Genomic DNA, 13,717 nt, shown 5'->3' with positions numbered 1-13,717 from the left:
TTTCGCGTTTGTTTTTGGAGATTCTCCAGCATAGATTCTTCAGGGTAAGAGCTAATAAAGAACTTCGGTCTGTTTACTCAAACTTGAAACGGTTTAATCTTTTGGTGGCCGACAAACTGCCCAGTAGGGGATGAGAGCGCTGAGCCCTCAAGTCTCTGTTTCCACCACCTCCCAGCGGCAGCCAAATCCTAGCAAAAACACCCGCACCTCTTTTCTTCAGACCGCAAAACTAAGTCGCCTACGAATAGTTCTAAAAATCATGCCACCCGGCCTACTTCGCCTTCGCACTTTCTAAAGTGCAGTCCGGAACTCTCCTATCAACCCCCCAAACCTTTTCCTTCCCCACCCCCACGCCTTCCTTTTCTCAATGTGGCGGATGCGTTGACCGATTAAAAGGTATCTACGCAGAAAATAAGGGAAACACAGAAAGCCAGACTTCATTCGCTCCTTGCCCCCGAAGGCCAAAACTTCTGAGGAGACTTCCCGCTTCTGCCCTTTGTTTACGGGGGAAGGAGGTAAGGCCAAAAGACGCCATTGAAGGGGCGAAAAGAGAAGTCCGCCCCCATTTTCGGGACGGGAATGGGAAGGGCAAAGGGGATCCATGTAGTATAGAGGCCCAGGTCTGGGGGAAGGGGGAGAGTGAGGGGAAGCACCGTCTTTCCCCCACCCCCTCACAGTTACAAGGGAAGAGAGTTGCTCTGGAGGGTTTGGTTCTGTTTGTTTTTAAGTTTATTTTACCTTCGTCCAACAGCCTCTCGAGGTGGTTGAATATCCCACAGAAGTTGGGGAGGCTGCTCATGAGCTTCTTGTCGTTCATCAACTGCATCAGGTAATCGGGGCTCGGCTTGGGCTTCTCCTTGGTTTCCATTTCCCCAACCATATTCCAAACGCAGAGAGAGAGCGAGCGAGCGCCCGCACCAGCACCCGCCCAACCACCGCACTGGGCGCCCGCCAGGCGGGGAAAGAGACGGGGTGTGTTATGTGGGCTGAGGGGGGGAGAGGCCTCTTCCCCCCCGAAAATTGGGGAGGAGGAGGAGAACGAGGGAGCGGGAAAAGGGGGGGCGCCGTCAACGAAGAAGCCACCAGCAGACGCCGCCGGGTCCCGGGCGAAGGGGAAAAATAGGAGGGGGGAACTCGGTGGCCGCCACCCCCCCAGCCCCTCTTCTGCCACCACTACGGAGGGCTGCGCCCTCGTCTTCCCCGAGCCGCCTGTAGAGATCCGCCGCTGCCGCTTCTCCCTCTTCCTGTCGCCGCTCCTGCGGGAAGCCTTTCCCCAACGCCGTGCGCCCGCGGCCGGCGCAGTCGTCCGTATTTCCCCCTCCTCTTTCCCTCTCGCCCGCCGCACACGCAGACGTTGGCCGCAGCTCCTTTTCCTCGGCTCTGCTGCCCCCTGGTCTGTCTCCGCGGCGGGGGAGGCAGGCAGGCAAATGGGGAGCGGGCTTGGCTACTGTTTCCCGAGGAGTCCCTGCCGCTGCTTGTAAGGCTGATCCCGGCCACCGGTGGTGCTTCTGCTGCTGCTGGTGCTGCCGCCGCCTCGCCTCCCTCCCCGCCTGCCTCCCTCCCCTCCCGCTGGTGCCGTTTGCTTGTGGCTGGCGAGACTCAGCCTTGCCGCCGCCGCCGTCGTGGTGGTGGTGGTGGTGCCTCCGCCTTCTTCGTCAGTTCGCTCTGGAGTTCGCTTCAGTTCAGGCTGTGCTGGCGGCGGCGGCGGCAGCGAGCAGCGGCGGCGGGAAGGGGAGGGGACTGGGGCAGGGAGGGAGCAGCGAAGGAGCAGGGGCGGGGCGGCCGTTAATCAGCGAGCGGCGGCGGCGGCGGCGCCACTTGGCGGACTCAGCCCGCCCCGCCCCGCCCCGCCCCCACGGCTCGCTTGTGAGGGACTTGGGACTCGGCTGACGACCGCCGGAAAGGGGGGGCGGGGAGCTCCCGCTTTGCCGGAGCCGAAAAGAACGCGGCGGCGCTGCACGCAAACACACGCGCCCGTGAGGTCTGTGCTTTGGGGTGACGGGCGCGCGCGCACATACAAAGGCTCCTGCCTAGTACTACTTTTCGCTCGAGATGGTGGCTGTTGACGCGCGCGCGCGTAGCGCTTACTCCCCTCCCCCTCCAGCCTCGCGCGCTTCCCCTCCCCTCCTTTTTTTTTTTTTTTTTTACGAAGAATCGGGCGCGTGAGCGCACGAGAAAGAAACTCCTCAAGAAACTCTCGTTACTTCACCGATCTTGCGTTTGGGCGGGGCTGGGTCACGTGCTGCTGGCGGGGGAAGTCCTAACCGTGGCGCGCTACTACTGGGGCGCATGCGCGCCGCGCTTTCCAACAGGAGCGCCTCGTGCGAGTGCGCGCGCGCGCGGAGGCGCGCTTTCAATTGTGTCGCGGCGGCCGCGGCCCTTCCTCTCTCGAGGTGTAAAGATGAAATAGGAGGGGCGGGGCTGAGTTGAGCACTGTGCGCTTGCGCAGAGGGAGGAGCTGGGGTTATCTCACGCAGGAGTGATTTCGTTCTGTCCCTTGAAGCGACCGCGAGGGCCGGGAGAGCGCCGCTCCTAATGAAAGTGGCTTCCCCGTGGGGAATAGCGTTCGAGATAGATAAGCCGCCAGCGGGGTGGAGGAGGGGCGGAGGAGCTGGCGCCGTTGCCTGTTAGCGAGCTATGGTGTGCTCGGCTCGCCTTCGCTCTCCATCGAAGCGGTTATGATGGGAGGAGGGGCGGCCCCTGGGGCCGGCGTTTCTGACGGGAAGTGGTGTCGTTTCCTACTCAGAACGTACAGCGGCCCTGAGGGCCACCGGTCGCCAACGGTCGCTGGTGGTTGGCCCCCAAAGGCCACGCGCGCGGCCGCCTCGGCGCCGCCGTGCGCTGACGCCGCCGCCGCCGCCGCGGGAACTTCTTCAGCACACGCTGGCTCTTCTTCCCCGCGGCATCGGCCTCCTCTGGTCCGCTTGGGAAGCCCCGGCCCTCCTTCGCTCCCTCAGAACCCCCGCGCCCGCTTCAGGAGACCCTCCCCTTCCAGTGCGAGGCGCTCGGAGGACGGCGAGCGGGCTGGTGGCCTGAGGGAGCCTTTTGAGATCGGTTGCCCGGGCGGCCGTGGCCGCGCGGTGCCAGCATGTGGTTTCGGCGAAGGGAGCAGACGGGCATGTGGGTCTCCTACTCCCTCCGCGGCTTCGGCTGTAATCCTAAACACCCCCTGGAGTAAGCTCCGTTAAATACCGTGGCGCTTACTTCTGAGTAAACATGCATGCGGTTGGTCTGTTGGCTGCACTGCCGGCGTTCTTGGTGCCTTCTCCCCGGTAGCCGGAATGACCCGGAGAGAAGGGAGACAGGCTGTCTTTAATGCTAAGACGAGCCCATAAGAATAAAACGCAGATACACACAAACCAATTTCTGGCTCATTTAAAAGAGGAGACGAGCGCCAGATAGCCGTGGACCTTGGCTTCCAGTCAGATCCCCCTGGACCCCCTGCCGGTCTCAACCCCGGTCCTTCCCCGCCCCTCGGGCCTGCGCCGCGGCCGAAGGAAGTTAACAGAGCAGTCCTATACACGTCTACTCAAAAGTAAGCCCCACCGAGTTCAATGGGGCTTACTCCCAGGTAAGTGGGTATGGAGGATTGACGCCTCCGCCGCGCACGAAACCGATCACCCGCTGCCAGCCACACCGAGGTTTTCCATGCTTGAACTCCCAACCCAAGACTGATGATGCCTGATGCTGTCATTGTCGCCCGTGGCATTATTTGTAGCCGCCACCCTGCCCTTCTCCAACGCGCCACATGGATCCTTTCCTTGCCCCTTTCCAGGGCTCTAAAGTGTGCGGCGACCCTCAATGCCAGATTTCCGGCTCCTCTCATATTTGCCCCTGTCTACACTGTTTTTGAGATAGTAAAAACAAGAGTTTCCGCCTTTCTTTGTCGTTGTCCAAGGTAGACGCTTTGATGATGCTTGGTCAGCTACCAAACATGGAGTAGGTCACACCTACTTAACCAAACTTATCTTTTTCCATCATTGTGGAAATATTTATACCCAGATTTTTGTCCTCCACTTTTCAGAGCACAGTATACATTTATCTCCTCATTATAGAGTGTAATTTACCACTACATGTGCAGGGTCTTTTTTGTCCTCTTCAAAACTTACCTTTCTTCCAAAAAAAACGCAACAACCACCACCCTTACAATCCGATGCACATTTACTTAGGAGTAGGGCTTGCTTCCTGGAAAATGTGCATAGGATTGGACTGTAAAAGGAATCTTTCATTATTGGTGCGCTCTTTTGCATATTTTTTTCTAGAAGTCACATTGATTTAAAAGGAACTTTCCAAGTACATACCACCCATTTTCCACAAGTACGTTCCACTTTGTTCAACAAATTTTACTCCTATGGAAGTGTGTTTAGGATTGGAGACTTAGTTGGTAGGCCTCACTGAAATCATTGTGTAAAAACATATTAACATAAAAATGGATGAAAGTCGGCTGGTTCTACAGTTCTCCAACAAAAGAATATTGATAATATTGACAACTTGGAGCAATGGCTTGACAAAGCTAGTTTGAAGTACTGCATTTTATTTTACAATTTGTTTCATTATAAATGCACTTAACCATTCTGAGAATCAAAATCTTATGGTTCTCTCTCAAGAACTGATATGTGTATTTGTGCTTTACAATGCTAATGTTAACTTAAACAACTGAACTGAAATTTAGAGGATAGTAGTCATCTTCTGTTAATAATATTGATTGCATATTTTTTGAAGGAGGCATAGGAATGTTACTTTGTTCAATTTTAAGGTATTCCTTTTTTTCTTCCTTTCTAAAAAAATATAGTATCTATAGTCTGGAAAAGGAGAATAAACTAAACATCTGAAATGTATGGACTCATTTTTAAAAATGTATTGTTTTAAAATACTTTGCTGCTGCTTGTTATTTAAAGATCCTTTAAAAAAAAACTATCTCACCACCCAATCTGAAACATGTCTTTAGTGGAATTTAGTATTATGAATCATGATTTAGCCAAAGATCAACACAATTCGCAGGAGACTGTTAAGCATGTACTTAAGAGCCAAAACAGATATGATGGGCATAGCCACATTTATTCATGTCTGCCTCCATTTCCATCAAAAATGGGGGGCGGGTCTACTTCTTACAGTGAAAAGGACATATGGATAAAAGGAGCTTGAACTTTCCCCCTCCTTACCTCCCCACTCTCTGTCTCTTAAAACATTTCCCAGTCTGGTTCTCTTTGGGGTTGGAGCTAGGCTGGGATAAAAATGTTTGTGGTGACAGAGCACATAAAGATGGGGGAGCATTCAGTCCACCTTCAACTGAACTTTTATGTTGTAGTAAAAAGTAGTCTGCACACACACACCTTTTTAAACACACCCATCCTGTCTCATTTGGCCCTAACTGTCTTGATGGCCTTTATTCTGCAGTTTTAAAAGGGGCCTGAAGTGACAAAAAATGTTTTCAAGCTGAACCTTCAGAGTTCAGCTGATTTTATTAATGTGATTGGTGAAGAGGACAAATGGGTCTTTTTACCCATTTGTTATTTTGTTAATGACATTCTTTAACTTTCTTCCATGCAGCTATCCCTCTCTTACTTACACATGTGTACAACCCACACCGTTCTCCTTTTCAGGAAGATCCTGATGCTTTCAATATTTTTTTAATCTCACTAGGCAACTGCCCAAATTGCCATAGGATTAGTCTGTTCTTCCCACTGAAAGAGCAACAAAGGGGAGACATAATTCTCCTTATGACCCTGTTGCACCAAATCTGGTGATCACATATCCCTGGGTGTGTCCCAAACACACAGCTTTGTTCTTTTAGTTTCCTTCCTTTTCTTGCCCTAAAAAAAAAGTTGCTCCAGTTTGTAATCTCTGCAGACCCTGTCTGCCAGCTGACATAGTAACAGTCAAGTACCGTGCAAGTATCTTGAGGGCCATTTTATGTACCTACCAGGTCTATCATATTCTGTCTTAAGTGCTTCTGAACCAATCTTATTTATTTATTTATTTCTATACCGCCCAATAGCCGAAGCTCTCTGGGCGGTTCACAAAAATTAAATCCAAGCAACACACAATAAAACAATTTAAAATATACAGAACATTAAAACCACAATATAACAATACAACCACAATAAAACCTAGCAGCAGTGCAGGAGTTTAAAATACAGATTTAAAACAGCAAAGATAAAAATTTAGAAAGCTAAAATGCCTGGGAAAATAAAAAGGTCTTCACCTGGTGCCGAAAGGAATATAATGTAGGCGCCAGGCGAACCTCACTAGGGAGCTCATTCCAGAGCCAGGGTGCCGCAGCAGAAAAGGCCCTCCTCCTAGTAGCCACCCGCCTCACTTCCTTTTGCAGGTGCTCATGGAGAAGGGCCGCTGATGATGATCTTAAGGTCTGGGCAGGCACATATGGGAGGAGGCGATCCTTCAGGTAACCTGGCCCCAAGCCGTTAAGGGCATTGAATGTTAACACCAGCACTTTGAATCGGGCCTGGAAATGGACTGGCAGCCAGTGCAGCTGGAAAAGTACTGGCGTAATATGAGCTCGCAGGCCAGTCCCTGTTAACAATCTTGCTGCCCTATTTTGGACCAGCTGAAGTTTCCGGACCGTTTTCAAAGGCAGCCCCACGTATAATGCATTGCAGTAATCCAGATGAGAAGTTATCAGAGCATGGATAACTGTAGCAAGGCTATCTCTGTCCAGATAAGGGCATAGTTGGTATACCAGCCTAAGCTGATAAAAAGTGCTCCGTGCCACTGAGTTCACCTGTTCCTCAAGTGACAGTTCTGGATCCAAGAGCACCCCCAAACTACGAACCTGATCCTTTAGGGGGAGTGCAACCCCCTCCAGAACAGGTTGAATATCACCTAGCCGGGCGGACGAACCACCCACTAACAGTACCTTCGTCTTGTCTGGATTGAGTTTCAGTTTATTAGCCCTCATCCAGTCCATTACTGTGCCCAAGCACTGATTCAGAACAGTCACTGCCTCACCTGGTTTTGATGTAAAAGAGAGGTAGAGCTGGGTGTCATCTGCATATTGATGGCACCTCAGCCCACACCTCCGGATAACCTCCCCCAGCGGTTTCATGTAGATGTTAAACAGCATGGGGGATAAAATAGAGCCCTGTGGAACCCCATGGCACAATTGCCATGGCACAGAGCAGTAATCCCCCAGCACCACCTTCTGGAATCGGCCATCCAAGTAGGAGCGGAACCACTGTAGTGCAGTGCCTCCTACTCCCAACCCAGACAACCTATCCAGAAGGATACCATGGTCGATGGTATCGAAAGCCGCTGAGAGGTCCAGGAGAATCAACAGGGTGGCACTCCCCCTGTCCCTCTCCCGGCAGAGGTCATCCCACAGGGCGACCAAGGCAGTTTCCGTTCCAAAACCAGGCCTGAAGCCCGATTGAAATGGATCTAGATAATCCGTTTCATTCAACAGTGCCTGGAGCTGTCCTACAACCACCCACTCAAGCACCTTGCCCAGGAAGGGGATGTTGGCCACTGGCCTATAATTGTTAACATCCTCTGGGTCCAGGTTAGGCTTTTTCAGGAGTGGTCTAATTACTGCCTCTTTTAAAGCGGCAGGCACCACTCCCTCTCTCAAGGAGGAATTTACAACCTCCTGGACCCAGCCGGACAACCCCTCCTTGTTTGATTTAATAAGCCATGAAGGACAAGGGTCAAGCACACAAGTGGTCGATCGGACTTGGCCAAGCACCTTGTCCGCATCCTCAGGCCTCAGTAACTCTACCAAGGTAGAACCAATTCTACCTTTACTGTTAAAACTCAGGGTTAAAAATAAAAAGGGAGTTGTGCACATTGGCTGGCTTCATTTTGATCATTTTGTCTGCCAAAAGTCTACTGATGCTCCTGAAACAGTCCTCTTACTACAAGTGCTGACCTGATTTTCAACTTTGCTAAAAATCTGCTCATCCAAACCTGTAACAAAGTAGCAACTCATTTCACTTAGGCCACCAAATAAATACTCACCTGCTAGCATTCATTTTTGAAAAGATGATTGGTAGTGCATGGGGACTTAATACCCTAGTAGCCAGCTGTTCTGTTATCATTTTCCCTTTTTTCATCCAGTAACAAATTTCCAATTGTGTGTGTGTGTCTGTGTGTGTGATGAGATTATTCTCGTCTTTGTTTCATTAAGCAAAGTTTTATTTGTTGTTTGAATATGCTCTGTGTTTCATTTGGTTATCAATCGAGTTACAGCATTAGGAAATTGTTTAGAAAATAATAATTATAATTGTATATACCATCATCCGCTTCAATTGGTGCTTTTGTACTTCACAAAATATAAAGAAATACAGCGCAGAGCCTAGTTCTATTTATTTATATATTTAAAACATTTTATACTGCCCTTCAGTAAAATATTTCCAGGATAGTTTACAACAAATAATAAAAACACAATAAAATAATAATATAATAGTAAAACAACCACGTAAGGCAGCACTAAAAATAATTTAAGCAGAAGTTAATGCCCATCAGAAATAAAAAAACCTGAGGAAAAAAATTAAAAGTCTTCACCTGACACCTAGAAGACATCAGCATTGGCTCCAGGTGAGCCTCCCTGGAGAGAGAATTGCACAAGAGGTGGGGTATCACCCAGAAATCCCTCTCTCCAGTTACCACAACTCTTAATTTAGATGACAGGGCAGGCCAAGGAAAGCCTTTGAAAAAGACCTTTGTGTACAGGCCAGATGATGTTAAAGAAAATGCTTTCTCGGGTACCCAGGTCCCAAGCACTGTAGGGTGTTAAAGGTGAGCCCCAGCGCTATGAGTTTTGTTTGGCGATGGACCTGGAACCAGTGGAGCGCTTTAAATGGTGGTGAGATGTCTTACCCAGTTACCACTCCCATTGAGTAACCTAGTGGCTGTATTCTAACTACAAGTGTGCTTAGGAATAGAGCTCATGTCATAATGAAATTCTTGTTACTTTTAAGTATATAATTTGAAAACCAGAATAAGTGTTCACACAAATGCTAAACCAAGACAAAAATATACTTAAAATTACTCAGGGTGGGCACTGGACCTATTTGGAGCTTTAAAAATATTCATAATGTCTAGGTATCAGAACAAAATAGGTAAGCAATCAAGCTGCTTGGATTTTCCCAGCCTTGTGCTAAACTGTTTTATTTGGAATCAAGAAAGCAACATTTTCATTCTGTTTTCTAAACATACTGATTTTCTTTAGAGAGCGTACTCTGTGAGTATATTTCAAAAAGTTGTGACAACTGTGGGCACAATACAACATAGAGTTAAGCACTAGAAGCTTCTGTCCATTTGTGCTGGAGCATGGCCAGAACAAAAACATAGTATTTGTATAAAATTATTTTAAAAACAAAAACAAAAAACCTATATCTTCATTAAAAACAATCAATGTAACAGATACTGAGGCTCTCCAGTTTCATCCACAAAAAACGTAAGGATAGGTTCCTCTTGTTGCCCATTAAAAGGAGGCACCAGTAAGAAAACAGCTCATTTGAGTCTTTCCATCCATTTAATAGTAATAGTAATAATATTTATTTATTTATTTATTTATTTCATTTCTATACCGCCCAATAGCCGAAACTCTCTGGGCGGTTCACAAAAACTAATCTGGATCCAACCTCTTACATAGGAAACATACAAAAGATACAATTGTGAAAATACACCTGGTTTCCAAAATAGATTCTAACTACAGATTTTTATTTATTTATTACATTTCTATACTGTGCAGTGGCTGAAATTTGGCTTATGTACCCAGAAGCCAAATGAGTTTACACAATTTTTAGGACAATATTCCAAAAAAATGTTATATAATAACAATAATAATAATAATAATAATAGTGCCACCCATGGAAGGCTTCTGATCCAGTGGATTGTTTTCGGGTGCAGAACTGAGGAAGAGAAGATATTGACCAATTCCCCACTCCTCCTGCAGTCCCCTATATTCCCTGAAGTTTGCTCCAGAGGGCTGGGGGACCATCCAGAACAGTGTGGGAGGTGGCATTGGGGATTACAGAGAGGGGGAATCAGTGAAAATTGCTGCCGCCTCTTTCCAGCTGGTTGGAGCATCCTGAGCAGAACTCTGCTTAAGGAGTACTCCCACTGGCAAAGGAAGCGATGGAACTAACCCAATAGTTTGGAGTGGGGCTTCCTGCTCAAACTACTTCTCCCATCAGTTGTCTATAAACATCTAAAGCACTTCATCCCTTTCTGTATTTCTTTTCTGTATTCTCTCTATCATACCATGGACTTAAGATAGCTCTTCCTTTACCAGCTTTGAAATCATTTTGAGGAAGTTTCAATGGTCCAACACTCTTGGGCAAAGTGTTTCCCATTTCCTGACAGGTGCCAGTATCCAGAGAACTGTGGAACCATGTTCATCAGCCAGAGAACTTTCTGACTTGTTTTTCTCAACTGGTAGCCCTTTATGCCACATGGCAAACTTCATTTTAAAACGAGGCAAGATTCTGAAGCAGTGATATGGTGCTCAGCTATTCAAGCAAGAGTGCAAGTCCTTTCCTTGAGTTTAAGCAGCTCTTTTGATTGCAGCCATTGCAGATCGTGACAATGTGAAATTTACAAGGATATGTACAACATTACATTCATATTTATGAATCTCATTGGGTTGGATCCAGAGTATCCTTTCTACAAATTGAAGGGATCCTGCTGGAGGAAGGGGGAAAGATTTTTGCCGATTCCCCCTTTTCCCTGCATCTCCCCCTTGCTAACTCTCATGACGCTCCAGAGGGTCCCCCAGCCCCACAGAGCACATTTTCAGGTAGCACTGGAAGCTGTAAAGAGAGCAGAAATTGCCTGTCTCCCCCTTCCTCCAGCACAAGCAGAACTCTGCTGCATGCAAGTCTGGATCCAACCCACTATATATAAGAAAGAAACAGCTAATGCACAAGTATAAGATGGGACATAATATGCTCCACAGCAGCACTTCCAAATATGATTATAATGGGTAACAAACAGATTATGTGTCCAGTGATGTTATGCTGTGTGGGAAAGACCAACACCATTTTAGACTGTATCTGTCAACAGAGGAGGTGATAATACTGCTCTACACAGCACTATTGACAACCAATTTGAAGCACTGTGGTTTTGGGGCCCATTTCAGATCTGATTCAATTAGTCCACCAGGAAGTAAATATGGAAGTTTTAGATTTGTGCAAGACCTGGACTGGAACATCAAATATTTAATTGCGTGAATCGTCACAGATTGAGCAGACAACCTCAATGGTGATAATTCTCACATTCACTTGAGATTCATAAATTTATTTATATATCCCATTTGTATCCCATCTCAAGGAGTGTGGGGTAGCATCATACATGGAGCTATTTGCATATTATCCTCACAGCAACCCTATGAGATGGATTTGACCAAGAGATAATAACTTTCCCATAGCCACCCAGAAAGCTTCACAGCTGAGCAAAGATTTGAATCCAGTTCTTCCCAGGATGCAGGAGGAGCCCCATGAACGGTTCTGAGCAGTTTGAAAGTTTTGAATATATAGAGCTAAGCCAATTCAGAGAATAATATAGATGCAATTAAATACGTATGCATTAAGTATTCTTTCATACTTATTTGGTGTACACAATGACTTTATTTTACGGTAGCATAGCAGACATTCTTAGAATAAATCCAGATTAACCCTTTGTTTCAAGGCAGTATTCATAAATCAGTTCATTGTTCTTTTAACGCACAAATAAAAAAGTAAAAATGTGTTAAGGGCTCTGTATTCTTGACAGTACCACAATAAAATCTAAATTACATGAGCTAACTAGGGTTTCTGCAGCTGTGGAGATTTCATTGTACCTTTATTTAAATCGCTATGAGAGGTTTATACGGTTTCCCCATCATAACTGATTTTCTATTTTAAATGACTGTAAAATGACAGTCATCTATACATTATATTCAAAACTGTATTAATAAGACCATATTATTCTTTTCTCCCCCCCCCCCCCACTAACCATTCTGGTGTCTGAGAATTTCTTAACTTTGATTATTCTGATACATTTTAAAGACACCTGTTCATAGAGGGGTAGGGTAGCAAGCAAGAAGAGAGGCACCTCTGGTTGTTTCTCCCAAAATCTACTTTCAAGAAATACACTCTGCACAGAACAAAATACACACATGCTTTGCCTTTGCCATATTGTATTTGCAAAGCTCTTCTGTTTGGTCATGCGCAGAAAGCAACTAGGCAGTGAGAGTGGGATTGTATTGACAAGAACAAGATGAATGACCCCCTAGAGACTGTGGGTTTGTATACTAGTTTCCACCGCCTTTTCATCCCTTTGTAACCCATTTTGGTTCACATGCAGATTAACTTTGACCAAGTCCCTACCGAATACTCTCTTTTTTCACTTTGCTTTGGAAGGTAGACAGGAGAATCTAAATATTTATGAGGTCTTTTTTTCTCCCTGGTTTATGATGCACTGTTGTTGAATGTTCAGGAATTACGTTAATGAATGCATGCCTGCACACACAGACACAGAAACCAGGCAAAGGGGGAAAACACACACAAAGCTTTGTCAGCTCTAATGTCTGCACTTACCAAACAGTTCCCATGGAAAAAGAGAGAGGCAGGCAAACAGATTTAAAATCTTGCCAGGGGAAAAGATTGTACAGGAGAGTACAAAAGGGAACAAGTTTGCATCATTGCTTTCCTCAGCTACAAATGTGACTTGTTTTAGCTCAGAAAAAAAGAAATAACATGTATTAATATAAAAGTAAAAGTTTACCTAAAAAGCTGTCATTGGTTTGAGTTGTTCAGTAACACACCAAAGGTCTTATATTATGCATGAAACAGTACAAGCCTAATGTCTGAGAAAAACACAGGTCTTATTGTTTATTTAGCTTGTAGTATACCTAATTTGTCAGGAATATATATATGTGTGTGTGTGTGTGTATATATATATATATATATATATATATATAAATATTATTGGACAGAACTATATAGCATGGTCATATTGCTCCTCCCTTCCTTGTACAACAGTGTGAAAATCCATTCTTGACTATACACATTTACTTAGGAGGAAGCCAGATTGAACTCAATAAGGTTTACATCTGAGTAAGCATGCTTGTTGAGGGTGAAAGAGGAGAGTGCAAAAGCTGGTTTGAAACTCAACATTAAAAAACAAAGATCATGGCATCTGGCCCCATCACTTCCTGGCTTATGGAAGGGGAAGAAATGGAAGCAGTGACAGATTTTATTTTCTTGGGCTCCAAGATCACCGCAGACGGTGACTGTAGCCATGAAATTAAAAGACGCTTGCTCCTTGGGAGGAAAGCTATGGCAAACCTAGACAGCATAGTAAGAAGCAGAGACATCACCTTGCTGACAAAGGTCCATATAATCAAAGCTATGGTTTTCCCAGTAGCAACATATGGCTGTGAGAGCTGGACTCTAAGGAAGGCTAAGCGCCGAAGATTTGATGCTTTCGAACTGTGGTGCTGGAGAAGACTCTTACGAGTCCCCTGGACTGCAAGTAGGACAAATCAGTCAATCCTAAAGGAAATCAACCCTGAGTGCTCATTGGAAGGACAGATACTGAAGCTGAAGCTCAAATATTTTGGCCACCTAATGCGAAGAGAAAACTCTCTGGAAAAGACCCTGATGCTGGGAAAGACTGAAGGCAAAAGGAGAAGGGGAGAGGATGAGATAGCTAGATAGCATCACTGATGCAATGAATATGGACTTGAGCATGCTCCGGGAGAGAGCGCAGGACA

At 46.4% G+C, this 13,717-nt stretch overlaps 1 protein-coding gene and 1 long non-coding RNA gene across 7 annotated transcripts in view; one reads left to right on the top strand and one right to left on the bottom strand.

Moving 5' to 3' along the window:
• Positions 1-1,684, bottom strand: part of QKI (QKI, KH domain containing RNA binding) — a 177,775-nt gene extending 176,091 nt beyond the window's left edge. For all 6 annotated transcript variants that reach the window (XR_014786751.1, XR_014786752.1, XM_084827979.1 and 3 more), the window contains exon 1: positions 739-1,684. Coding sequence is in view for 4 of the 6 variants with exons in the window: in XM_084827979.1 (XP_084684105.1) it covers positions 739-880 (142 nt within the window). In the remaining 2 variants the exon portion in view is untranslated. The remainder of the gene's footprint in view (positions 1-738) is intronic.
• Positions 277-13,717, top strand: part of LOC146359726 (uncharacterized) — a 40,205-nt gene continuing 26,764 nt past the window's right edge. The window contains exons 1-2 of the long non-coding RNA XR_014786753.1: positions 277-515; positions 752-829. This is a non-coding gene — a long non-coding RNA (uncharacterized LOC146359726). The remainder of the gene's footprint in view (positions 516-751; positions 830-13,717) is intronic.

Source organism: Heloderma suspectum, chromosome 1 (assembly GCF_057233095.1).
Source record: "Heloderma suspectum isolate Gila_16-S chromosome 1, 16-S_ref, whole genome shotgun sequence".
Taxonomy (NCBI): domain Eukaryota; kingdom Metazoa; phylum Chordata; class Lepidosauria; order Squamata; family Helodermatidae; genus Heloderma; species Heloderma suspectum.
This window is presented reverse-complemented; position numbering and strand designations above follow the sequence as displayed.